This window comes from Camelus dromedarius, chromosome 14 (assembly GCF_036321535.1).
Source record: "Camelus dromedarius isolate mCamDro1 chromosome 14, mCamDro1.pat, whole genome shotgun sequence".
Classification (NCBI taxonomy): domain Eukaryota; kingdom Metazoa; phylum Chordata; class Mammalia; order Artiodactyla; family Camelidae; genus Camelus; species Camelus dromedarius.
This window is the reverse complement of record NC_087449.1, coordinates 40725241-40752538: the sequence shown is the minus strand read 5'-3', so window position 1 is coordinate 40752538 and position 27298 is coordinate 40725241. Positions and strand designations below refer to the sequence as shown.

Genomic DNA, 27298 nt, shown 5'->3' with positions numbered 1-27298 from the left:
ATATCTAATTATACTCTTTGGATAAGAGATACTTCCAAAACATAAGGATACAGATTGTTTGAAAGCAAAAGGTTGCAAGAAGAAATCCCAAGTATTTAGTCAGGGTTTAGTCAGGAACACAGAAGCCTCTCTGAGCATTTTGAGTAAAGAGACTTACTTAATGCCGGGAATCACAGTCTTACACAATCTGAGATGGTTGCGTGATTAGAGGACAAAGGTCGGCAAGCTGCTTTCACGGGAAACCTGCTTTCAGGAAAGCAAGAGTGGGTGATTCTCAGGAAGCTTAATGGCTACTCCTTCTCATCCGGCTTCCAAACACTGTGCAGTTGCCCCTCATTGGCTGAATTTAATCCAGAATCATAAAAGGAAAATGATACTGGGAACTAGTCCCAAGCTTCAGAGGTAAGTGACGACACGCAGCTGATAACAAGCAATCTAGCCCCAAAGGAAATAGATGTAGCTATGTTATTATCAGACTAAAGTATCAGACTCTAAGGTCAAAAGTATTACTGGAGATAAAGAGAATCACTTCATAATACAAAAAATATAAGATTCAATTCACCAGGCTTAATAACCAAGCTTCAAAATATATGAAGCAAAGCCTGACAGAACTACAAGGTAAAATATATACAGCCACAATCATATTGGATGGATTTTATCTACTTCTCTCAGAAATAAATTTAAAATTCAGCAAGGACAGGAAGAGTTTGAAAATATGAAAAAAATTTGACTTAATAGACATATACAGGGCACTGTGCCCAATAACTCCATTCTTTTTAGCACACACAGAACATTTACAAATATGTATTAACCATATTCTGGGTCACAAAGCAAACCCCAACCAATTTCTAAAAGTCTAAATTGTACACAGCTTATTTTGTAATCTCAATAAAATTAAGCTGGAAAATAACAAAGAAGTAATGAAAGTCACCATCTTTGAGAAATTAAGAATCATACTTTTAAACTACTTATGAGTCATAAAAATGTAAGAAATATTTAGAACGAATGATAATAAAAATACTGCATTTCACAATATATGGGATCAATGAAAGTAGTATCTAGAGGAAAATTTATAGCTTTAAATGTAAGTATTAGAAAATCAGAAAGACTGAAAATTAAATTACTAGACATGTGAAAAAGCAGAAAATTATGGGCCATACTCAAGAGGAAAATCAGTCAATAGGAAAATAAATTTAAACAATTTAATTAAGCAATAATTTCATAAATATACTCAGTGGGCAAGGATTCATAAACAAGAATTCACAGGTGGCAAGAACAGAAAACAGATAAGGGAGGGGGGAAAAAAAGAGAAAGGGGCCATTGACTATGGTAAAGGAGGGAACTAGAATTTAATGAAATGGACCTGGAAGGACTTTTTTAGAATAGAGATGTTCTAATTTTTTTAAATTATCTGCTGAAGAGCTGTTGATCCTTCTCCTCCCTCCTCCAATCTTCGTTAAACATCTATTTGAAAGAGCTGGCAGGGTGGCCAGCTGACTTACTTTTATTATATGTGTGAGTGAGTTAATTTAAGACAGGAACGTAAAACTCTCTGACTGGTTCTGATTTGCATATCCTCTCCCTGGTGCAGATCTACCCAGGAAGCGAAGCGCTAACGGGTAGGCTGCCTGGCGAGTCTGGAGGAGAAAAGGATGTGCTAAACGACCAGAGCCATCGACGGGACGAGCTGATAGGCCCACAGCCACATCTGGGCCATTTTAGAACATTACAATGAGGTTGGGTTGGGTTTGTGTTTGGTGGGGAGGTGGGGGCCGGTGGTGAATCAAGGCCCCAAAGCTGGGATTTGAACCTGGGCATGTCTGCTCTAGTGCCTGCACTCTGTCCTGTACATCACAGGGGACCTTTAGAGTATTTCTCCCCCAGACAGGAGAGATGGCTCACATCTGCTTTGAATAATTATCTGAGAAAAGAAAGACACCAACCTGGAATGGTGCCTCTGCCAATCCATACTGAAGCTCCTCGAAAGGCCCAGGGGCCTTTTCTGGCCAAGATCCACAATTTATGTCTGCGTTTTGCTATTTGTTTTCTCTATGTCTCATGTCCTTTTTTTTGTCCCTCTGTTTCTCTTTTATTGCCTTTTCCATTAAGTGGATTTTTTTCTAGTGCACCATTTTAATGTCTTGGTTGATTTTAACTGTTTTTTAGAGTAATTTTTTTAGTGATCGCTCTAGGAATTATAATGGGCATTTTAAGCACAATATATCTCAGATTAATGCTAACTTAATTACAGTAAAATAGAGGAACTTTGCTCTGATACAGCTCTATTCCCTCCCTCTTTCTTTGGCAAAGATCTATGAAGCACGCGTCACCAGAGACCTCTGAGAAACGGGATAAACTATTTGCAGTTTAATTACAAATATCTTGTTAGTGAACTGACAGCACATTACTCAAAAGTTGCATGAAGTCATAATAAACAAGAGTTTTACTGATGGCTATGCCTCAAGCTCTACATCCCCCAACAGACACTGTGGAGCAATGAAAACACAGCGATGCACGCAGTCCCAGGGGAAGTGGGGCATCTCAATTTATAGCCCCTCTAAGCAGCTGTGCCAGGCTGGAATGTATTAGATGTTCAGTTGTCCCTAGAATAGCCCCTGATGCAGAGCGCATGGACCACTAAGTAACGGGATGAGCTTCCTCGGCTGAGATGAGGTTCAGTAAGTCTTGAACGGCGTTTTGTTCCTGGACACTGAGCTGCTGTTCTTTGGCTAGATTGAAGGCTCTCGTGGCATATTCCTGGGCCTGAGATAGAATTGCGGTGACAAAAGGAAGTTGTCACAGAAAAGCATTACATTGGAAGTCCCAGCTCTGCTCCACCCCAGAAACATGGGAAAGCATCCTTCAGCTTCCCACACCAGCCTCAGAGCTCTTTGTGGAAATTTGTGAACACACACTGGGTCTTCACAGCTAGTCACACGTGTGGGATGGGGGTGAGAGGGGTTCGGGAAAAGGGAAACGTGGCCATTGCACATTTGAGTTTACAGCAGACAAAGCCTCTTTTCTATAGTTCAGGGCCTTTGAACCAACACTGGGAGGCACAGAGGTGAGAGGGGCCACAAGTAAATTGTCATACTGGGGGCCATGTGGCCCAGAGTTTTGACTTGGACAGAGGCTTTGCAGGACACCTTGGGACAGACTCTGGCTGGCCCTCACTTCCTTCCTCCCACCCTCTTCCTTCCCTCTTTCCTTCCTTCCTTTCTTTCAATAAATATTTATTGAATGGCTACTATATTCCAGGTCCTGTGACTACGAGCAGGAATTCCTGCCCTCGTGGAATTTACATTATAGTGGGGCAGAGGCAATAAGCAAGGCAAATAAGGAAAATATGATGGTATCTTAAATAGTGATACATGCTAAGGAAAAAAATTAAGCAGGGAGGGGGACAGGAAGCCTCAGTGGTGGCAGTGGGGGTTTGCAGTCTCAGATGGAGGGCAGGGAAAGCCTTACCGAAAAGCAGACAGCTGAGTCCAGACCATGCTTGAGTAGACAGATGTGTCCCTTTTCTCTAAGAACCTCCTGTAGATCTAACATCCTTAACACACCCTGGGGGAATGACTTCCTTGAGTAGAAAATGGGGCTCTGAAACGTAGCAAAGAGGCTTTGTCCGCTGTAAATTCAGAAATTCAGTGGACATGTTTCCCTGTTCCCAAAGCCCTCTGAGCCCCATCCTCTGTGGGGTCACTGTCCCTCCTCTGTGCTCCCACAGTGCCCTGGGCTTTGCTGTGATATGCTATTGTAACCCACTGACTGGGAGCCTTGGTATACAGTGGGTGCTTAGTAAAAGTTTGCTGAAGAAAGGAAAGAAGAAAGGAAGGGGGGTAAGGGAGGAGGGGAAGGACATCCTAAATTTTCCCATGTCACCCACACAGAAAGGCCCCCTCCAACCAGCCCACCACCCTCTTCTCTCCCCTTGACTGCCTTATACTCCCTTGTTGTGCTTTCCACTATCTGAAATTATATTACACATTTATATGTTTCCTTATTTATTGTGACCTTCCCTCCTCCAGAAAAATGTAAGTTCCATGGAAACAGGGAACTTGGCCGGTGGGTCACCACTGCACCCCCAGTCCCTAGGACAGTGCCTTGCAAATGGTAGAAGCTCAATAAATATTGGAGTGAATGAGAGGATCAGTCAACCAAGAAATCAAGAAACCTGAGATTTGCCACTTACTGTCTATAAGAAATTGGGCAAATAATGGACCCTCCCTGTGCCTCAGTTTCCCTATCTGTAAGGTGGGAATAATAAAATACCTACTTCGTAAGGTTGGTATGAGAATTAAATATGCTAGTTCATGAAAAGTACTTAGTGACTGGGATGCCATAAGCACTCAAAAACGATTACCCTCTCAATTATTTCATGGCAACCCATTTCTGCCTGGATCTCTCCAGCAACAGGGAACTCACGACCTGAATGTAGTTAGACTAATGACTCCATTCCTCCAAGGACTCCCCAGAGCCCTCCTGCCCTGCTTCCCAGCATGGCCCCAGCCTCAGTTAACCTACGCAACCCTAAGGTGGTCCCCTTGAGGGAAGAAGACAATCTTGGTTCCATTATGTGGGCTGGACTCCACACACGAGAAATGTCAAAAGCATCTGAATTTTTTTGGAGTAAGGGCTGGCGCTGGGGACGAAAGCTAGTGTGGCTGGGCAAAACATAGCTGAATTCAACCGGAGGGATTGCTTCCTCCATTTCAGACACGCTGCTCTTCTAGGGAAACTTGCCTTGGAAGAATTCATCATCTGGTGGTAAAGCATGACCAGGATTTTTAGAACAAAGACTGTTTTTTGCGGGGCTTTGTCAGATGTAGATTCTCGAATGTTCAAGATTGAAGTCAGGATCTGAATGGCTTCTGCTTCCTGGGCTTCATCTGCAGTGGGAAGAAAGGGAGGAGAAGAAACAGGCCCCCAGGCAGCTGCGCCCATTCCCTGGATGAGCACTGGGCTGTTAGGGCCTTCGGAAGCCTCCTCACTGCGGCACACTGGTGGAGGCATCACGAGCCACAGCGAGTTTGTCACCCGAAGGACTGCCGCCACATGCCAACAGTGTCAGGCAGCTCACCAGGCTGGCCCAGAGATCCTAAAAAGATGCTCATTCCACAGGTCCCAGAGTTGCTAAGGTTTCACCCTTCAGACTCCTAAACTGGATCTCTTAGTCCCCAATACAGGGACTCTGACGTGGTGGGATTCCTTGGATCCAACATAGCTTTCATACCAAAGCAAGAGAAGGGAGCCGGGGCTTCTGGCGGCTGCTGCACCTCAACTGTTCTTCCCCAAATCTCAGGATGCTTAAGCGATAGCATCTGTGCTATGACTTTCTGCCTCCCCGGTGTGAGGCTGTTGACTATTTCCTCCACCAACTTTTGGCCCTAGGCATCATCTATTGACTTATTATGAGTTACTATGGGCCAAGTAGTTAAAAGCACTTTTTAAGTAGAAGCTTAGAGAAAAAGATGGAAAAGACATACACAATAATGCGGGCTGTCTTTGGCTAGCTACGATTTTCAAGTTTTCTGCTTTAACATGAACCACTTTCATAATGAGAGAAAATTCAATACAGTGATTCACTTTTTAAAATCTTAGCTCAAAACTTAGAAGTCTCCCTATTCAACACCATCCAACTGTCCTCACCTCTTTATTCTGGAACTCATCTTCAATATAATTTGTCCTTGGAGAAGTCTTCTTGTATTTTACCTTCTGTCCACCCACTACACTGTATGTCTCTTTTGAGCAAAGACTAGACCCTCTGTCTTTTTTTATACTCTCAGAGGGAATGACGCAGTCCACAGCCTTCAGCTCTTTGCTGAGCTGGGGGCAGAGAGATGAATCAGACTCAGCCCTGCCACTGAGAAGCTCACTGTCCAGTAAAGGATGAGGCACCAGAAAAGTGAGCAACGGCCCTTCTCGGTGGACTCCACCTTTGCTTATGTGTCCTGGAGGGGTAATATACAAGTAATGGATGCTCAGCAGAAATCTCAGGGGGTTCTAGCAGGGTCTTGTTTTCCTCCAAATCTGTCCCTTATTAACCCCTTCGCAAGGCTGTGTGTGATGCGAGGTGTCTGAATTCTTCCCAACTCTGGTAAAATCTCTTTGATCCCTGTCTGTTTCCCCATCAGCGAAATGGGCAATATGGCAGCTGTGCCCCATTGCGGACCAGGAGGGAATGAAGTCACTGCTCTGCCTCCAAGAGACAAGTGCCACTTACCCAAGCCTGTGTCAGTCTCAAATCGTTTGCCCAGTAGATCGATTTGTTGGATGCGAGCCTGGGAGAGCACTTGGTAGTGATCGTTTAAATAATTATTCCAGATCTCAGAGACCTGTTGAGAAAGGAGATGGTAATCAGACAAGCAGGCCAGACCTGAGCCCTTGGACCAGCCAGCTGAGAGGGCAGTGCCTCCGACCAGGTTTCCTGACTGTCCGTAGACTCCCTCTCCCATTGTGCCTGGAGGCAGGCGGAGCCTTAGGAGCCCAAACCTGCTTGGCCAAGGTAAGTGTGACAAGTGTTGGGCTGCAAAGGGCATGTGGCAGGCTGATCTGGGGACAGCCCTGATGGGGTCTAATGACAACGGCTACCATTAATTGAGCACATACAACTAAACCTTTTCATCCTCCCTATGTCCAGTGGAGGTCATGCTCTTATTATTCCCATTCTATAAATAAACACACCGAGGCTCAGAAAAGTAAAGATCACACCTGACTTTTGGTAAGAGCTGCTGTGTGGCACAGCCAGGATTTAAATTCAAGTCTGCTTAATTCCAGAGTTCATTTTTCTTCGTCCACACCACTATGTCTCTTCCTCAGAAGTGGGTCTAAAATACCAATAAACAGTCCCAGCCTGAGAGCCTGTGTCACACACAGAAAGGTCTGCTAAGTCAGGTTTTTGTATGAACATAGCCAACATTTTAATATATTGGAAACAGTTTAAAATCTTTTACAGGTAAAGATGGAGATTTTAAAGTATTTTTATGTCCTTTGATCCCTTCACAGGTCCTTTCAACAATGAATTTCCCTTAAAAACCTCATCTCCTCCTCTATCCCACTCCTCAATCTGCCCACATCAGCTTGCTTTTGTGGGTATGACAGAGTATATGGCAGACTATTTGGACGGGTTTGGTTCTTACTGACCCATAATTTACTATCTGTTGATTGCTCCATGGATGCTGAGGACTAGACTATATTGGTAGTGGGGAAACAGGGAGAAAGAAAAGTGTAATCTATCAGGCATTAAGCTGTGTGACCTTGGGCGAGTCACTTCATCTCCCTGGGCCTCAAACTTCTCATGAATGGTCTGACACCAGTTGCAAGGTACATGGCCTAAGTATTGAGGCTCAGCTCCCATAGTCCCCACCTCACCTTGGTGTACAATGTGTCTGCCAGGTCCAACTTTTTAAGGCCATAGAAGATATTAGCCAGGTGGAAGTAGCCTCCTGAGGTCCTGATGTGCTCTGTTCCAAACGCACAACTGGCAAAATAAATCTATAGAAGGAAGAAGGAGGCTGCTTGAGTTTTCTTTGTAAATCATCTATCTGATAAAGGGCTTGTATCCGGAATATAGAAAGAAATTTTACAACAGCCCAATTGAAAAATGGGCAAAGGATCCGAACAGACAGATCACCAAAAAGACACACAAATAAGCATATGAAATGATGTTCAACATTATTGGTCATAAAGGAAATGCAAAGTAAAACCACAATGAGACACATCTTCACACACACTAGAACAGCTCTAATCAAAAAGGCAGAAAAAAACATGGATCAGCAAGGGTGTGAAGCAAATGGAACCCTCACATGTTGCTGGTGGGGGCATAAAATGATGCAGCCTCTGTGGAAAACAGTTTGGCAGTCCTCAAAAAATTAAACACAGGACCCAGCAATTCCATTCGTAGGCATCCACCCAAGAGAAACGATGACATGTCTTCACACATAGACTTGTACACAAATATTCATGGCAGCATTATTCATGATAGGTTGAACAGTGGAAACTACCCAAATGTCTATCAACTGATGAATGGTAAACCAACTGTGGTACATCCAGATGACAGTGATAAAAGGGATGACGTATCGCTAAACACAACAACATGGATGAATCTCAAAAGAATTATGCTAAGTGAAAGAAGGCAGATTCAGAAGACCACATCTCGTTCTGTTTGTACTAAACATCCAGAAAAGGAAACTCTAGCGGGACAGAAAGTGGGAATGACAAATGACTGCAAATGGATATGAGAGCTCTCTTTGGGGTGAAAACTGGACTATGTTGATAGTCGCACAACTCTGTAAGTTTACTAAAAATCATTGAATTGTACACTTAACTGTACATACTGGGGTGAGAGGTATATAGCTCAAGTGGTAGAGCACATGCTTAGCATGCACAAGGTCCTGGGTTCAACTCCCAGTTCCTCTATTTTTAAAAAAATTAAATAAATAAACCTAATTACTTCCCCCAACAAAAACAAAAACAAAAACAAAAACAAAAACAAAAACAAAAACACCTGTACATACCATTGGATTTTATGGTGTGTATCAATAACACTTAAAGTTAGGTTGAGGAATCTGAGCTTGATCTAATTTTTAACACAGTTAATACAGTGAGTCCCTCTCAACAATAGTGTCCAGTACACATGAAGTATAAGGGTCTGGCAGGGTTAGGAAGAGGTTGAGAATAGCAGTGACAGCCCATCTAGGCAGGTCAGCTCAAGACTTACTCAGAAAAGTTAAGGCAGCTGTTCCTTAGGGATCAGCTGTTTTATTCCTGGGAAATGATTTCCACTTTCTTTGCAAATCTCTCTGTGACCGGCTGAGGAAATCGTTTGGTGAAATGAATCCAGAAAGCAGAGAAAATGTTTCATTACTTGCAATAGCAGCACTGAGCCCATTATAGCGTCAGAACTGTCCCTTCCTGCGGTTTGCTAACGCTTCCAACTTAGTTGTTTGGAGTCAAGCGTATGATTTTATACGCCTCTCCTGAAACCCTCATCTCTTGCAGAATATGTAATTATCTATTTTGGACTTATATTACAAAAATTGTAACTATAAGATTCTAACCATATATTTCATTATTATTAAGCCAACATTGTACATCATCTAGAATTCTTCTGTGGATCTAATAGAATAAAGACCTCTTGAACGCAAAAAAAAAAAAAAAAAAAAAACCAACCTTGAGCTGGGTGACCCAGCTCAAGAAAGAATATGCTTCTGCTTAATTAGTTGGAGGCAGAGTATAGAGAGGAAATACAAACAGAGAAGTGTATTAGTCAGGCTCCTGGGTGGAAAGAGAGGGCACCCTCAAAAGTACTTCCTGAAGACAGTTTAATGAAAGGTTGATTTACAGAGACGTGGAAGGGGTAAGGAACCAGTAAGAGCTGGTGAAGCACTAGGGACTGTCAAGAGCAAGACACTATTACAACCCCAACTCCTGAAAAAACAAGGGGACAAGCAGGGTTCCCAGGGCCCAGCAAGAGCACAAGCTACAAAAGAAGGCTACCCGACAGCAGCTGTGGCCATGGGAGAACACTCTCCCTGCCAGAACTGGGCGGTTGCTGAGGACAGCGGAGAGAGTAAATACCCCAACCTCTCTCTCCTCCCAACCTCCACGCCTCTCCACGCCTCTCACTCTCCAAACTCAACCAAGGCCAGGGAGCAATGGAGTCTGGGTTGTGTAGTCTACAGAGGCCAGTCTCCCAGGGCAGAGTAGGGCAGAGAATGTGTTTGCGCTAAGGGGACATGGAGACTAACCAGCACAACGTTTCCAGCAAATTTAGGGGCACTGTGCAGTGGCAGGCAACCAGAGGGAGGGTGGCCCAGCCGAGAGGATGAAGAGAGAACCAGCCTCCACGGAGACTGCAGTCTGCTGACCCTAACCTCATTCAGATTTCAGGCCCAGGAACTCTTCCTTCTCGTAATATTGTCCAACACTGAAATCCTAATAGAAACTTCATGAATGTTGGAAGAACAGCTCAGTCACCACCCTCATCATCCTATCTAACATCCGTACAGCATTTCATGGTTCATGAAGCACTTTTGTATACCTCCAGCTCACTTAAACTTAATGACCACCCCCTGAAGTAGAGATATTGATGTTACTTATACAAATAATGGCCAAAGTACTGCACGTGTACTGCTCTCCTGTTCATCCCTGCAATAAGCCAATGAGGCAGAGACTATTTCATGATTTCTGTCTTACAGGTGACGTTAAGTAATTTATCCAAGACTATGTAGCCAGTGAAATGGCAGAGCTGGGATCCAAAGGAAAGCCCTTCTCTTAAGCTGGATGCTCTTCTGCCTCCTTTTATCATCCTCAGAGCATCTGAGGCTTGGGAAGTGTCCAGGGAAGTGACCTAGACAAGGAGGCACAGGCAGAAAGTGGAAAGGCTGGAACTCAGGTCATTAGAACTGTGTTCTTGTTAATACCCTCACCAAAAGTTCAGTTGTAAACCAGAAGTTTTAGAGAAACACTCAGGGGGAAGAAAAACTAAACAGAGCTGATCTCAGAAACATTCAGGTGTAATAAAACAGCTTGTTTACATCATTGGCCAGATGGTAGCGGGCTTCCTCATAGTTCTCCTTAGCCATGTAGAGAAGTCCCAGGTTCCGATGCAGCAAAGAGTGGGTGGCATAACTACATTCAGTCGATTTGAGGACTGTCCACTTGGCTTGGGATAGATATTCTTCAGCTTGGACGATCCGGCCCAGACCTGCCCAAAAGAAATAAAGATCATAATTCATACCCTGGCCAGATAACACATGATGAAATATGAGTCATCACCCAGTCACTCATTTATTCATTGACTTAAATCTTTACTGACACACAAAAACTTGTACACAAATGTTCACAGCACCCTATGCATAATGGCCAAAATAGAGGGGAGGGTATAGCTCAGTGGTAGAGTGCATGCCTAGCATGCTTGAGGTCCTGGGTTCAAGCCCCAGTAACTCCATTAAATAAATAAATAAATAAATAAATAAATAAATAAATAAATAAATAAACAAACCTAATTACCCACCCCCCTCAAAAAGACACACACACACAAATAACCAAAATATAAAAACAACTTAAATGTCCATCAATTTATCAGTAAATGTACAAAATGTGGTCTAACCATATTTATGAGTGGCATATGATTCAGCCACACAAGGAAGGAAGTACTGATACAGATTTCAACGTGGGTGAACCTTGCAAACATTGTGCTGAGTGAAAAAAGGCAGACACAAAAGGCCACATATTGCGTGATTCCATCTGTATAAAATTTCCAGAATAGGCAAATCCATAGAAACTTGGATTGGTCAGTGGCCAGGGACTATAGGCATGGGCCTGAGGTGTGACTGCTAATGGTACTGGGTTTCTTTTAGGGGTGACAAAAATATTCTCGAACTAACTGTGCTGACGGTTGCATGCTAATGAACATACTAAAACCACTAAATCGTACTTTTAAAGGGTAAATTTTATGGTACATGAATTATATCTCAATTTAAAAATATGAGTATGTATACTCAGTACTTTTTATGAGCCAGGCCTTGTGTTGAGTAGGGATTCAAAGATGAATCAAAGCCAATACCCTTGAAAAATTTACAGTTTGGGTGAGGAAATGAATGTGGGACACAAAAACAAGTACATTTGTAATAGTTATATTTATATATTATACATAATATAATTCTATATAATAATAAATATCTTAATTAATATTATAATATATAATATGTTATATATTATAATAGTTTTATGATAGTTGTAATAGCCACATTATAGGGTTTGGAAGTGGCAGAGTCAGAATTGTTTACTTCTGTGGATTGGGTGGAGACGGACAGTGGAGTGGGGAGAGGCATGGTTAGTGCTGTAGACTGAATGTTGTATCTACTCAAAATCCATATGCTGAAGCCCTAATCCCCAGTGAGATGGTATTTGGAGATGGGTCTTTTGGGAAGTAATTAGGTCATGAGGGTGGAGCCCTCAGGATGGGATTGGTGCCCTATAAGAAGAGACCCGAGAGAGATGCTCCCCTTTGACCATGTGAGGATACAGCAAGAGAAGGAGACTGCCCACAAGTTAGGAAGTCGGTTCTCATCAGACACCAGCTCTGTTGGCACCTTAATCTTGAACTTCTAATCTCCAGAACTGTGAAAAATGAATGTTTGTTGTTTAAGCCACCCAGTCTATGTTATTTGTTATAGCAGCCATGCTAAGATAGTCAGAAAAGTCTGAGCTAGGTTTTGAGGATGAATGGAAGTTTTCCAGATAGATAAGGGAAAGAGGGCATAGAATGAACACATATGCAAAGCCATAGAGATGTGAAAGAGAAGGCTGTGTTTCGAGAACTATACACTGGTCTGTGATGCTGGAGCACAAGGTGTGAGGGACCAAGTGGCAGGAAATGAGGCTAAAGAGGTAGTCAGGGCACAGATCATGGAGGGCTTAGCAATTTGCACCAAGGACCTTGATGCATGTGGATAAAAATTAGAGAACTGTCAGAAATGGAGACAGAATTCACTGGATTTAGATTTAGAAGGATCCTCTGGAACCAATGCAAAGGAGAGACCAGAGGGGAGGAAGAAAAGTAAGACACCCACCAGAAGACTTCTGCGATAGTTCAGATGGGTACTAAGAGCCCGAACTAAGGCAGTGAATGAAGTGGAGCAGACAGAAGAGACTTTGGAGCTAGAAGGGACAGCACGTAGTTACTAAGTGAAGGTCACCTTTATTTCTAGCATTCAGGTACTTTTGATGCTTAAACCTTTTTGTTTAGCTGTAAAGATACATAAGTTTCCTGCCTACCTGCTTGCCTCCTAGGGAGGTTGTCAGAACTGAACAGAAAACTACTCTGACAGCCTTCCACAGACCAAGAGGCATGCTCTATGTGTGCAGTACTCCGCTCCGTGTATCAGATGCTGCAGCAGAATGGCATCAATAAAGGGTCAGGAGATGAGAACATGAACCCCTCATAAGTCAGCCTTCTGTTCTTTGTGCTTCGTATGTAAGCACTGCTTTATTCTAGTTGTAATCATATGTCACTGAAGTACAGGACAAGGGGGTAGAAGAAGCAGTCAACAAGAGGGAGCAAGTAACTTTGCTTAACTGATGCTCAGACTAAAACAGGAAAATATTAGATCAGAATCAAGAGGCTGTGGCCCACGTGGCCCTGGCTCATGTTAATTGAAACGGCAGGTCACATGGTCCACCTGGGTTTTGTCAAAGAACAAATGCTTTAGCCTGAGGCTCTCTCAAGTTTAAAGAAGCAAATGCCTCTCAGCTAAGAGGGGAAAAAATCAGTAGGGGGCATTGGCATATATTAGAAATTTAAAATTGTGATTGTCCAGTTCTCACTGAAGGAGGGGATGCCAAACAAGAAAGACCCCCACGAGGCCAAACTGAATCAGCATCTAAACAAGCATCAGTCCCAAAGGAAAAAGCAGACTTGAGAGAAAAAGCCACGAGGCTGCAAATTCAGAGGGCAGGATGTAACGAGGTGAAACAGGCTGTTCTGAGCAGGTCAGAGCCAGGACTGTGACAGGTGAGTGGGTATGTTCAGGCACGCCCTCTTACATACTGTGCTTGCCCAGAGAGATGTGGGGATGGAATGGAAGTAGCACAGATGTAAAGTTGCCAAAGGAAGTAAGATTATCTTGAAGGGTGATTTTCATGGTACTTGCAGTAAAGAGAAAGGATGGACAATTACGCAGCAGTGGTGCTTGTCTGAAGGTAAGACAATGGACTCACACTGGGTTAGTGGCAGATCTGAGAGACTCTGTTACTTTAAGAATCTGGTCTTTACTTATTGGGGGGACTTGATCACATTTTGTTCGGGGACAGGACTGGAGGGAAGCCAGGTAAGAGGTGCAGAGACCAGTTGGCAGGCAGTGGTCCAGATGAAAGATGGTGGGATTTAGTCCAGGGTGACTTTTCCAAAACCCCATGGCTAGTCTGTGTCAAGAGATAAACAGAACCTGGGCTGTATTTCCTTGTCCAGTGCTCTTCCACTAGTTTTGGAAAAGGGACAGTCTGGAATGGGGGCCAGACCTGAGTGGGATGAAGAGGGCATCCTTGCAGCTAAGCCACTTGGTTTGGGGAGTCAGAGCCCTTATCAGTGAGGGGGGCATCCATGCAGAAGAGGCATCCTGGGATGAAGAGTCAAAGCCCATGCAGGGGGAGGGGGGCATCTGCAAGGGGAAGAGGCAGGACTGAAGAGGGGAGATAGGCTCATACAGGGTAACCTATTAAATGTATAAATATAGTAATGAAAATGGAAGCCAGCATTCTCACTGTCAGAAAAGGGAGCTACAAATAAGGAGCTGGAGAAAATGTGGTGGTGATGGACTGGATTTAGATGTACTCCTATGGATCCATGATAATATATAGATACAGATGTAGAGATAGAAATAATGTGTGTATAACAATGAAATAACAGAAAAGGAAAGTAAAAACAAAAAATCCCTTTTGAAATTGTATCCAAAAAAAATTTAGAAATAAACCTGACCAAGGAGGTAAAAGACTTACAAGTGGAGAACAATAAAACATTAATTAACGAAATTAAAGATGACTTCAAGAAATGAAAAGATATCCCATGCTCTTTTATTGGAAGAATCAATGTTGTTAAAATGGCCATACTACCCAAGGCAATCTACAGATTTAATGTGATTCCTATCAAATTACCCAGGACATTTTTCACAGAACTAGAACAAATAATTCTAAAGTTTATATGGAATCACAAAAGACCCAGAATTGCAAATACTGAAGAAAAAGGATGAAGCAGGAGGAATAACCCTCTCAGACTTCAGACAATACTACAGAGCTACAGTAATCAAAACAGTGTGGTATTGACATTAAAAACAGATATATGGATCAATGGAACAGGACAGAAAGGCCAGAAATAAACCCACACACCCATGGTCAATTAATCTTTGACACAAGAGGCAAGAATACACAATGGAGAAAAAACAGTCTCTTCAACAAGTGGTGTTGGGAAAGCTGGACAGCTGCAGGTAAATCAATGAAGTTAGAACACTCCCTCACACCATACACAAAAATAAACTAAAAATGGCTTAAAGACTTCCACATAAGATAAGACACTATAAACCTCTTAGAAGAATACATAGGCAAAACATTTTCTGACATAAATCTTAGCAATGTTCTCCTTGGGCAATCTACCCAGGCAATAGAAATAAAAGCAAAAATAAACAAATGGGACCTAATTAAACTTAGAAGCTTTTGCACAGCAAAGGAAACTATAAATAAAGCCAAAAGACAACCTATGAAATGGGAGAAAATATTTGTAAATGATGTGACTGACAAGGGCTATTTTCCAGAATATATAAACAGCTCATACAACTCAATAACAAAGAAACAGATAACTCGATCCAAAAACAAGCAGAAGACCTAAACAAGCATTTCTCTAATGAAGACATACAAATGGACAATAGGCACATTAAAAAATGCTCCATACCGCTAATTATCAGAGAAATGCAAATCAAAACTACAATGAGGTATCACCTCACACCAGTCAGAATGGCCATCATTCAAAAGTCTACAAATGACAAATGCTGGAGAGGCTGTGGAGAAAAGGGAACCCTCCTACACTGCTGGTGGGAATGCAGTTTGGTGCAGCCTCTGTGGAAAACAGTATGGAGATTCCTCAAAAGATTAGGGATAGACTTACCATATGACCCAGGAATCCTGCTCCTGGGCTTATATACAGAAGGAACCCTACTTCAGGATGACACCTGCACCCCAATGTTCATAGCAGCACTATTTACAATAGCCAAGACATGGAAACAGCCTAAATGTCCATCAACAGATGACTGGATAAAGAAGATGTGGTATATTTATACAATGGAATACTATTCAGCCATAAAAACCGACAACATAACGCCATTTGCAACCAACCAGGCTAGGGGCCAACGAAGCCCACCAGACCACCTACATAGCCCGCCCACCACAACAGAAGGACCCCCAGCCCTCTTAGGGGGAACCCCTAGAGCATATAGCTTGGGTGACAAGAGAGGAGTGCACTGCTGGGGTGCACATAACACCTCCTACAGAGGCCACTTCTCCAAGGTTGAGAAACGTAACTAACCTACCACATAGATAAAAATACAAACAGCAATTTAGACAAAATGAGGCAGCAGAGGAATACACTCCGGACAAAGAAGGTAAAATCCCAGAAGAACTAAGTGAAGTGAAGATAGGCAATCTACCTGAGAAAGAGTTCAGAGTAATGATCTTAAAGATGATCAGAACTCGGGAAGAGAATGGATGCACAGAGCAAGAAGTTAGGAGTTTTTAACAAAGAGTTAGAAAATATAAAGAACCACCAAACAGAGATGAAGACTACAATAACTGAAATTTTAAAATAGTGGCTATTAAGATGTGTAAAGTGGTAGTACAGTACCTGAAACACTGGAGGTGCCCCCCAAATTGCTAGTTCCCCTCAAAATGCTACTTCTCCCCTTGCAGCAACTATCATGTGGGGTGTCCGCTAAGTCTGTGCTCCCCACTCTCAGAACTTCCTGTCCCATCAATATAGACAGGTTTCCACATTTCTGTCTGAACCACTGAATCAAACTGGCCCTGAATCAAAGGCAGATACAGGTAGATACCACACTCAGGTTGAGTCAACACAATTTTTTCTTCCAGGAATTTAACATTGGAAATCAGATGCTAATTAGTTTCCGTCACTGACCTTGAACCTGGAGGATGAGTAAATTCAGCTACATCTGACATTTTGGGAGAGAGAGCACCAGCCTTGGTTTGTTACAGCACTCTAGTTCTGGTATCTCACAAAGCCTCAGTTCCCTTAGGATGCTCCAGCATCCCAATACATTTCCTCCTTTTGCTTAGGCCAGCTAGAGTGGATTTGGGTCGGTTACCAAAAGTCCATGACATCCCCTCCCCGACCTTGTGCCAAAGTTTCCAGCAACCCTGCTCTTCCACAAAAGATGTCTTGGTGCCACTGCCAAGGCTGGCCGCTTTGGCCACTGACATGACCCTTCTTAGCACTTCTTAAGGGCTCCGGGGGCTGTCAGGTCAGTTTCACTTACCAAGGCTGGCCTCGGCCAACAGCAGGTAAGCAGGCACCAGCTCGACTGAACTCAGACCGTGCACATTCATGCGGAATCGAAGAGAGTGCAAAGCGGCTGGGACAGCATCTTCGTGTTTTCCTTCAAAGAGGTATTTCTGGGCTACGGTGTAGCAGAACTCGATCAAATGTTTCTGCGGAAGAAAACACTAGACCGTCTGAGACAGTCTCAAGGTAAAGGTAAAGGGTACCCCGGGAGATAAGGCCAACACTCAGTGACCTGGTTGAGAGCCATAGGGAGCCTGCCTGTACTGAGGTGGACACAAGCCCCAAAGTAGATGATTAAAAAGGCAAACTGGACTGTGAGTTTCTGAAGGTCCAGGAATAAGGATCTTTTCATTGTCGGTCAGTGTTTGGCATAAATGAAAGCTCAAGATAAAATTATGAAATGAACATTATTCTTATACTTCGAATGCAACTTCAGTTTAGCAGAGCTGTCATGTCTCAGGACAATCTGAAACTTTCTGCCTTTCTCCTTGAGTGAATTTTGAAAGAAACATATTTTTTCCTTCTGGAGCTATCCTGCTTCACCAACATCAGAAACGACTTTAACTCTGCACTGTTCTAAGGCCACTCTCAAAGTGTCACAACACTAAAATTGAACCTTTTGTTTGGAGATTTATGGCTTATAAAGAACCATTTCTTTAAAGAATAATTGGTATGCTATTAATGCCATAATAATAGTTTTCCTAATCTTATTTGTTCCTAGTATATTTGTACATCATTTTTTGACCTCTTACTACGTGCCTAGGCTCTTCTGCCAGTACGTGACATATATAAGTGTTACGGCTGCATTCTGTCCCCCACTAAAATTCATATGTTAAAGCCCTAACCCTTAGTGCCTCAGAATGCGACTGCATTTGGAGATAGGGCCTTTAACGAGGAGATTAAGCTACAATGAGGCCATTAGGGTGGCTCCTAATCCCATCTGATGGGTGTCCTTATAAGAGGAGGAAATTTGGACATACAAAGAGACAGCAGGATGTGTGCACACAGAGAAAAGACTGTGTGAAGACGCAGCAAGAAGGCAGCTGTCTGCACGCCAAGGGGAGATGCCTCAGAGAAACCAACCCTGCCGACCCCTCATCTCAGACTTGCAGCTCCCCAAATTGTGAGAAAATACATTTCTGTTGTTTAAGCCCCCCAGGCTGTGGTCCTTTACTGGCAGCTCCAGGAAACGAACACTGCAGGTATTCAGTGAATGTGCGGAGAACAACTGATTGAATGGTGCTGAGGACATAAAGACATGGAACCACGTCTCTGCCCGCAAACAGGTGATGGTTTAGTGATCTCTCACATTTCACCCTTTTCCCTGGGCCGTCTCTCTGCACCCGTCAGTTAACCTGCCAAGTCCCAGAGGCCCTACCTGGCGCTGCTGCAGCTGCTGTAGGCCGTGCTGCCGTTCCTCCTCTGAATTGTAGAAGGGCATGGAGGTGCGCAGGGGAATCAGGAGCTGGCATATCTTCTCGTGGATGCTGCCCCAATCAGCTCTTTGATGAATCACGCCGCTGACAAGAAAAGCACGGACTTCATTCTCTTTACCTGTGGCTTGACCTCAGGTTCTACCGGTCCTACGGCTGGCCTGGCTCGAGAAACTAGACAAGTAAGCCCAACACAAACCAGGCAGGGAGTCCAATGCCACTTACAACGCAAATCGCTTCTCCTTCACGTGGTTGTTTGGTGGCATAAAAACTAGGGGTGTGCGAGGAGTGATGGGAGGATGTTTCTGCAGACAGTTCTATGGTTACACTGTGGCTACTCTGCTTTTCCTCCTCCTTAATAACAACAAAGACAACTTTAACGCTGCATTGTTCTTGGCTCCTTTTCAAAATATCTGAACGCGGAAGCTGACAGATCTGAGGGTCTTTTCCTTGGGGAAAGGAAACAAATTTATACTGGATGAGCCTCTAGGAGACACTTTCCTATAATCAGCATATACATATATGTATATATGTATGTTTATATATATGTGTGTATGTGTATCATATATGTTATATATGTGTTACATTACACAACATACTATATTTATGTTGCACGGCTTGGGAGAGAACCATCTGCACCGTCTTCTGTGCTCCAGGGGGCCGTTCACACAGAACACACTGCGAAGGCCCTCCAGTCCAAGTGGGGCAGCAGGTGGTCTTGCAAGTAACAGGTTAACTTTTTGAAAACAAAACAAAACAAAATCTACTACTATTTTGAGGGTCAGGAAGCACAGGTGTCACAAGGAAGCACAGGCGTCACGAGTAAGTGGTTCCTCTAAGCCTGTACTCTAAAGCCAGTCATTTGCCGGCTCTCCAGAGGGAAGCACTGTGGCAGTTTGGTATACCGCTTTTCTGACTGTTTCATATGCATATTCAGTATTTGTAAACACTTAACTGGACAGTATAAACACAGAACATTTGCAACATTGCAGAAAAATTCTGTTGGACATCACTTCCACAGAGAATCCACTCTGTATGGATTTCCAACAAACTAGTGAATATAACAAAAAAGAGGCAGACTCACAGATACAGAGAAAAAACTAGTGGTTACCAGTGAGGAGAGGAAAGCGAGCAGGATATTAAAAGGTACAAACTATTATGTATAAAATAAGATACAGGGATGTATTGTACAACACAGGGAATATAGACAATATTTTATAATAACTATAAATGGAAAATGACCTCTAAAAACTGTTAATCACTATATTGTACACTTCTACCTTACATAATATTGTACATCAACTATATTTCAATTTAAAAAACTGCAAAAAAAAATCAATTGACCATCTTAAGTAAAACAAAGTGACAACCTACAGAATGGGAGAAAATTTTTGCAAGTGAAACCAACAAAGGCTTGATCCCCAGAATATATAAGCAGCTCATATGACTTAATAAGAAAAAACAAACAACCCAATCAAAAAATGGGCAGAAGACCTAAACAAGCAATTCTCCAAGGAAGACATACAAATGATCAATAGGCACATGAAAAAATGCCCAATATCGCTAATTATCAGAGAAATGCAAATCAAAACTACAATGAGGTATCACCTCACACCAGTCAGAATGGCCATCATTCAAAAGTCCACAAATGACAAATGCTGGAGAGGCTGTGGAGAAAAGGGAACCCTCCTACACTGCTGGTGGGAATGCAGTTTGGTGCAGCCTCTGTGGAAAACAGTATGGAGATTCCTCAAAAGATTAGGCATGGACTTACCATATGACCCAGGAATCCTGCTCCTGGGCATATATCTGGAAGGAACCCTACTTCAAAATGACACCTGCACCCCAATGTTCATAGCAGCACTATCTACAATAGCCAAGACATGGAAACAGCCTAAATGTCCATCAACAGATGACCAGATAAAGAAGATGTGGTATATTTATACAATGGAATACTATTCAGCCATAAAAACAGACAACATAACACCATTTGCAGCAACACGGGTGCTCCTGGAGAATGTCATTCTAAGTGAAGTAAGCCAGAAAGAGAAAGAAAAATACCATATGAGATCACTCATATGTGGAATCTAAAAACAAACAAAACATAAATACAAAACAGAAACAAAACATAAATACAAGACATAGAATACAAACCTGTGGTTGCCAAGGGGGCAGGGGGTGGGAAGGGACAGACTGGGATTTCAAAATGTAGAACAGATAAACAAGATTATACTGTATAGCACAGGGAAATATATACAAGATCTTGTGGTAGCTCACAGCGAAAAAAAAATGTGACAATGAATATATGTATGTTTATGTATAACTGGAAAATTGTGCTCTACACTGGAATTTGACACAACATTGTAAAATGATTCTTACTCAATTAAAAAAATGTTAAAAAAAATCAATTGACCACAGATGTATGTGCTTATTTCTGGACTCTCAAACCTATTCCAACAATCCACAAGGATAATCTATCCTTAGTCTATCCTTATGCCAGTACCACACTGTCTTTATTACTATAGTTTTATAGTAGATCTTGAAATTGAGAAGTGTGAGTCCTCCAACTTTGCTCTTTTTTGAGACTGCCTTAGCTATTCTATGTCTCTTAGATTTTCATAATAATGTTAGGATCACTGTATCCGTTTATGCAAAAATAACTGTTGGAATTTTTATAGGGATTGGATTGAATCTGCAGATCAAACTATCTTCATATTAAGTTATTTGAAATATCTTTCCATTTATTTAGTTCTTCTGTAAATTCTTTCAACAATATTTTGTATTTTTCCAGTGTATAAGTCTTGTACATCTTTAGTTAAATTTATTCTTTTATTTAAAGTGCTATTACAAATGGAATAGCTTTCTTAATTTCATTTTCAGATTGCTCATTGCTAGCATTCAGAAATACAACTGATTTTTGCATATTGATGTAGTATCCTATAACCTTGCTGAATTCATTTATTAGCTGAAATAATTTTTGGTGGATTCTTTAAGATCTTTATATATAAGATCATGTTATCTGCAAATAGTGGTACTTTTACTCCCTCTTTTCCAAGTTTTTATTTCATTTTCTTGCCTAGTTGCCCCACCCAGAACCTCTACTATAATGTTGAATAGAAGTGGTGAAAGTGACCTTTTTTCCCTCATTTCTGATTGAGGGGAAAGCTTTTAGTCTTTGACCATTAAGTAGGATGTTAATGCTGTATTTCTCTATGGCTCTTTCATAGATACTCTTAAACAAGTCACAGAAGTTCCTCTCTATTCCTACTTTGTTAAATGTTTGGTTTTTTTTTTATCATAACAGGTGTTGGATTTTACCAAATGTTTTTCTATATCTATTAAGATGATTATGTGATTTTTTGTCCTTTATTCTAGTAAGACAATGCCTTATATTGATTAATATTTGTATGTTGAATCAACCTTGAATTCCTGGGAGAAATCGCACTTGGTCATAATGTATAATTTTTTTCACATGCTGCTGGATTTGGTCTGATAGTATTATGTTAAGAATTTTTGCATCTATATTCATAGGGGATGTTGGTCTTTTCTTGTGATGTTTTTCTCTGGTTTTGGTATCAGGATAACATTGGCCTCATAAAATGAGTTGGGAACTATCCCCTCCTCTTCTATTTTGGGAGAAGAGTTTGTGAAGAATTGTTAAGTCTTCTTTAAACATTTGATAGAATTCACCAGTTAAGTCATCTGGTCCTGGGCCTTTCTTTGTGAAAAGTTTTTTGATTACTTAGCTAAATCTACTCGGATATTCTATTTCTTCTTGAGTCAGTTTTGGTAGTTTTGTCTTATTAGGAATATACTTCATGTAGGTTTCCTATTTTGTTGGCATACAATTATACTTATTCTCTTGTAATCCTTTTATTTCTGCAAAGTTAGTAGCAATGCCCCCACTTTCATTTCTGATTTTAATCATTTGAATCTTCTTTTCTTGATCAGTCTAGCTAAAAGTTTGTCAACTTTGATCTTTTTAAAGAGCCTACTTTCGGTTTGATTCTCTCCATTGTTTACCCAGTCTATTTCGTTTATTTCTGCTGTAATCATTACTATGTCCCCACTTCTGCTTGCTTTAGGTTGAATTTGCACTTCTTTCTCTAGTTCTTAAAGTGGAATACCAGGTTATTGATTTGAGATCTTCATTCTTTTTTAGTGTATACGTTTATAGCTCTACATTTCCCTCTGGGTACTGCTTTCACTGCATTTGTAAGTTTTAGTATGTTGTGGTTTTGTTCTCATTTCATCTTAAAGAATTTTCTAATTTCTCTTGTGATTTCTTTTTTGACTCAGTGGTTGTTTGAGTATATTATTTCCACACATTCATAAATTCCCCAAATTTCCTTCTGTTATTGATTACTAATTTCATTCTAATATGGTTAGAGAACATACTTTGTAGATTTTCAATCCTTATAAATTTACTGAGATTTGTTTTATGGTCTAACATCTGGTCTATTCTGGAGAATATTCCATATGCACTTGAGAAGAATGTATATTCTATATTCTATAAATGTTTGTCTAGTAGACTTAAAGTGTTGTTCAAGTCTTAAATTTCCTTGCTGATCTTCCGTCTATAGTCGTTTTATCCATTATTGAAAGGGAGTATTGAAATGTCCAATTGTTATTATTGAATTATTTATTTCTCCCTTCAATTTTGATCGTTATTGCTTCATGTATTTTGAGACTGCTATTGGATGCATACAATCACGGGTTTTTTTCACTTCTGTTGCCTATTATGTATTTTTACCTAAATGTGAGAAAGTTAGCTGCTTGATTTCATTTATATATGTTCCAAAACAGGTAACAATAACCTAGGACAGGAATCAGCAAAGATCTTCTGTAAGGAACCAGATAGGAAGTTTTAGGGTTTGAGAGATTTGTGGTCCCTGCTGCAACTACTCAGCTCTGCTGTAGCGCCAAAGCGGTCACAGGAAATACACAGTGCGTTCAAACAGTCTCTCTCCTTCCTTTCTTCTGGGACAACAGAAATGCCATAAAGCATTTTCTTCATAAACTGCGACTGCTATCATAGAAATGACAAAAAAGCATTTTGAAGGGTTTTTCTTTTTGATACAGAATTATTGTAAACAAACCAATGAAAGCATTTAACAGCTAGCATGTAGAAATAGGTGAGTTCCACAGGGTATTTATTAAATAGGGGCTTGGTGAGTAATTGCATGAGCAATGGAAATGTTAACTTTGTTAACTGCCTGGACTTCTGTTCCACTGAGAGCATTTGCATATCCTGCCTTTCTAAAGAAAGTGAGCATAATTTATATATTCGTGAGCTCTCTCCTTATTCATTTGTATCACCCCTAACAGCCATCACAGGGCTGTGCATAAAGAACGAGTTGAAAAGTATGTTTTCAAATCAGGGTTCACAATCAAATAGCTTGTGAGCCATACATGTTTTCTTCGGCCATTACCATGAATTTGAATGTTGCTGGGCAGGGGACCATTCATTCTCCAGCTCACCACAGATCCGAGTGTTTCCTACTGTTGAATACCACTTCACCGGTTTTTCTTCCTGGCCAGTGAAGGCCTTTTAATTGGTGCCCCATACGTTAAACAAAAGGAAGAATTATTGTAAATTACTCTTATCTATACGATTTGACTTGCTAACCTACAGTACTGAAGCCTCTTTTACCTGTGATGTTTCAATGTGTACTTTAACAAAATTGCCTTTTTAAAAAAAATGTTCTAGTCCCTGGGAACATTCTCACAATTCAATATAGAATGATAAGCACAAGATTATAGAGTATAAAATAAATGTATTAATAGCAAAATAACATAAAAAATTCATCAAACTGTCAGGTTATTAATTTTGGGGTTGTGAGATTACAGATTTTTCTTTATTTTTTGTATTTTCAAAAGTTTTCTGCAGTGAGCATGAATTACATTTATAGTCAGAAAAACTCTTTTGCAAACAAATAAATGTTCACAAATTTAAGCTGACTGTTCTTCCCACTCTTGAAATTTGGGATGAGGAAAAAGAGTATTTACTGAGTGCCAGCTTGGTCATAGGCACAGTGCCAAATGCTTTACTTTCAACTGTAAAAATCCTATGAGGGAAAGGTATTAAAGGCCCTCATTTCTGAGCTATAAAACAATTACCTCAGTTTTATTTTATGGAAAAATAGTGAAAACTCTAGGACACATGGCTATAGAAATCTGGAGAAAGATGAGGGGAGATAAAACTACCTTAAAAATAATTAAAGGCAGTGAAAGAAGAGAAAATAATGGAGGAGAAGGGCACAGAAAATAATAATTTATTCATGCATTCATCAAATATTTAGTTTCAACTATTTCGAGATACTTTGCTCGGGACCGTTGGGTATACACAGATGGGTCTGACACAGATCAAAAGGTAACATACACGTAACAGTCCTTCTACACATATTCAACATAATATCCTGCCTTAATGGAGCATAATAAAATTGAGATCACATGCTCGACAACAACTAAAACAAGGAAGGGAAATAAGAGTCATCTGAAAAAAAAAAAGTCATCTGAAAGGCAGAGAGTAACTGTAAAGTGAGTTGAGAGGAAGAAATAACTTCTGGCTGAGGCGGATGAAGCAGGCAGGGGAAGGGTGGAAGGATGAAGGGGACAAGGTAGGGGGAAGGGGTGGAGGGATGGAGGCGGCAGGGGAAGAGGTAGATGCTCATATGAAGCCAAGGGGTCTTAACTCTCCCCTGAGTGCCAGGCCTGTACTTAAAGCTGTTTACTGTTCATCTCTCCCAAGTGACTCAAAGGCCCTCAAACTCTGTGTTCCCAACCCAATCTGTCACCCACCACCTCCTCCCTCTGTGTTCCTTGTCCTGGTTAATAGATTTATCACCCATTCAGAACTTCATTTAGTCAACAAATGATCACTGAGTGGTATGTGCAGGCACTAGATCCAGGTAAGACACAGATATTAAACAAGTAAACGTACAAGTATAAAAGTACAGGAAAAGTGAAGAAACATGTGAGAGAGAAAAATGAGATAGGAGTGTTTAGGTTGGATTTTCCAGAGAGACCTCTTTGAAGAAGAAACATTTCTGAGAACAGAAAGATGAAAGGAAACTAGGAAGATTCAGGAATGTAGGGGAAGTTCCCAGGAGAGGGAAACAGCCTAGACAGAGAAACTGAGGGAGGAAAGGATTTAGCAAATGAGAATGGAAAGGAAGCCTCTGGAATGACATCAAGGAAAAGAGGAGGTGAGTGTGGTGGGAAATGAAGGTAGTGTCTTCTATAAATTCTGAATTGTATTCTGCATGCAGTGAAGAAACAGCAATGAAAACACAGATGCTGTCCCTGCCTTCAGGGGGCAACCAGCCTAGTGATGAGCACAGACCATTAAACAACTGATTTCAATCCGTGGCAGAAATGTTAGGACAGGAGACATAGAGAGTGCTGTGACAGCACTGAGGGACACCTAATTCAGTCTGAGAGGTATCGTCACTCTCCACTGGGACCACTGCAGCTAAGAAGTTACACAGACTTCGGTGTCTACCATCCAATCCAGCTTTACCCAGCTACCTCTCATCTGTCCTTAATACAAGTGACAGCATGTGAAACCCATCCATGCCCTCCCAGAGGATAAATTCTAAACTCCTTGACCTCATGTCACTGTTTGGCCCTAACCTGTATCTTCTTGATTTAAATTCCTACTACTCTCTGTCACAATGATTTTTAAAGGTCTTTTTTAATCAACCTAGAGTACGAAATACGTTTCACCAGTACAAATGCATATTTCAACATACAACACTAAAAAGTTTCAAGAAACAGTTCAAGGAGGATTACTTTGATACTTTCTATTCCATTTTTCCACCTTAAAAAGCTGGTTGTGATTGATTCATGATCTGCTAATGGGCCCTAGGCTGCAATCTGAAAATCAGTAATTGCTCCCTCCACGACCACCTTCTCTCCACACCTCTAAACGAGGTCTGTTCTTTCACCCTTTACCCAAGCAGTCCTGGGCACCAGGAGTGCCCTACCCTTCCTTGTTCATTCACCTAGCAATTTCCTTCTGGCCTTTCAAGGCTCAGTTCAAATGTTACTTCTTCAGAGAAACCTTTCCAGATACTGCCCCAGTCAACATGCTTCCATCCTTAGAGGTCCCAGGGCATGGTACTCCCTGTGTGATAGTACTTGTCATATTGGGTATATTATAATGGCTTTCTTTTTTAAACAAGTTAGTCTGATCTGGACTAGGTTTCTGGATGTTTCATCTCAGGCTCCAAATAGGGTCCAATATGAAGCAAAAGGATTTTTGAGAGACGTGGTGTCCTGAGATTCCCCCAGTAATTTCAACATCTAGAACAATGCACAGCTCAGTGAGCGCTCAACAAAACATCTAGGGAGCGAAGGCAGACGCGGGCACAGAAATCTTAGGGGCCCATCTTGAAGCCGCCTCGAGGGTTCCCTGGCAGAGCCGGGTGCTACGGCTTACGCAAGGCACCCAGGCCCACACCGGTGACTGGGAGTGAGGGACGAGGCTGAGGCGCCCAGGTACCACGTTTCAGGGCCTACCAGTAGTAAGTGACTGTGCAGGCCCTGCACACCCGCTCGGCCGGGGCTTCGCACACCTCACAGCAGAGCCGGCGCCCCTTGGGCACTGCCAGCGGGTAGATCACGTTCATACTGCTGCAGGCGGTGTTGTCGGACTCTGGGACGGTTGCCCGGCAAGGACGTACAGGACGCCGGTGCCACGTGACCAACACGGCGCAGGCACTTCAAGGGCAGGGGAGAGGGGCGTGGCTCGACTGACAGTGGCAATGCGTTTGCGGGTTTAATTTTAAATAAA

The 27298-nt window shown here is 41.8% G+C and overlaps 1 protein-coding gene across 1 annotated transcript; it reads right to left on the bottom strand.

Moving 5' to 3' along the window:
• Positions 1 to 639: 639 nt before the first annotated feature.
• Positions 640 to 27266, bottom strand: ZMYND12 (zinc finger MYND-type containing 12). Its single transcript, XM_010994855.3, has 8 exons — positions 27025 to 27266; positions 18447 to 18588; positions 17043 to 17214; positions 10539 to 10708; positions 7372 to 7494; positions 6224 to 6335; positions 4744 to 4889; positions 640 to 2763 (listed from the first exon to the last, which is right to left on the bottom strand). Exons 1-8 carry the CDS (start codon positions 27132 to 27134, stop codon positions 2638 to 2640), a joined length of 1101 nt encoding a protein of 366 aa, XP_010993157.1. The 5' UTR covers positions 27135 to 27266; the 3' UTR covers positions 640 to 2637.
• Between the last annotated feature and the right edge of the window lie 32 nt (positions 27267 to 27298).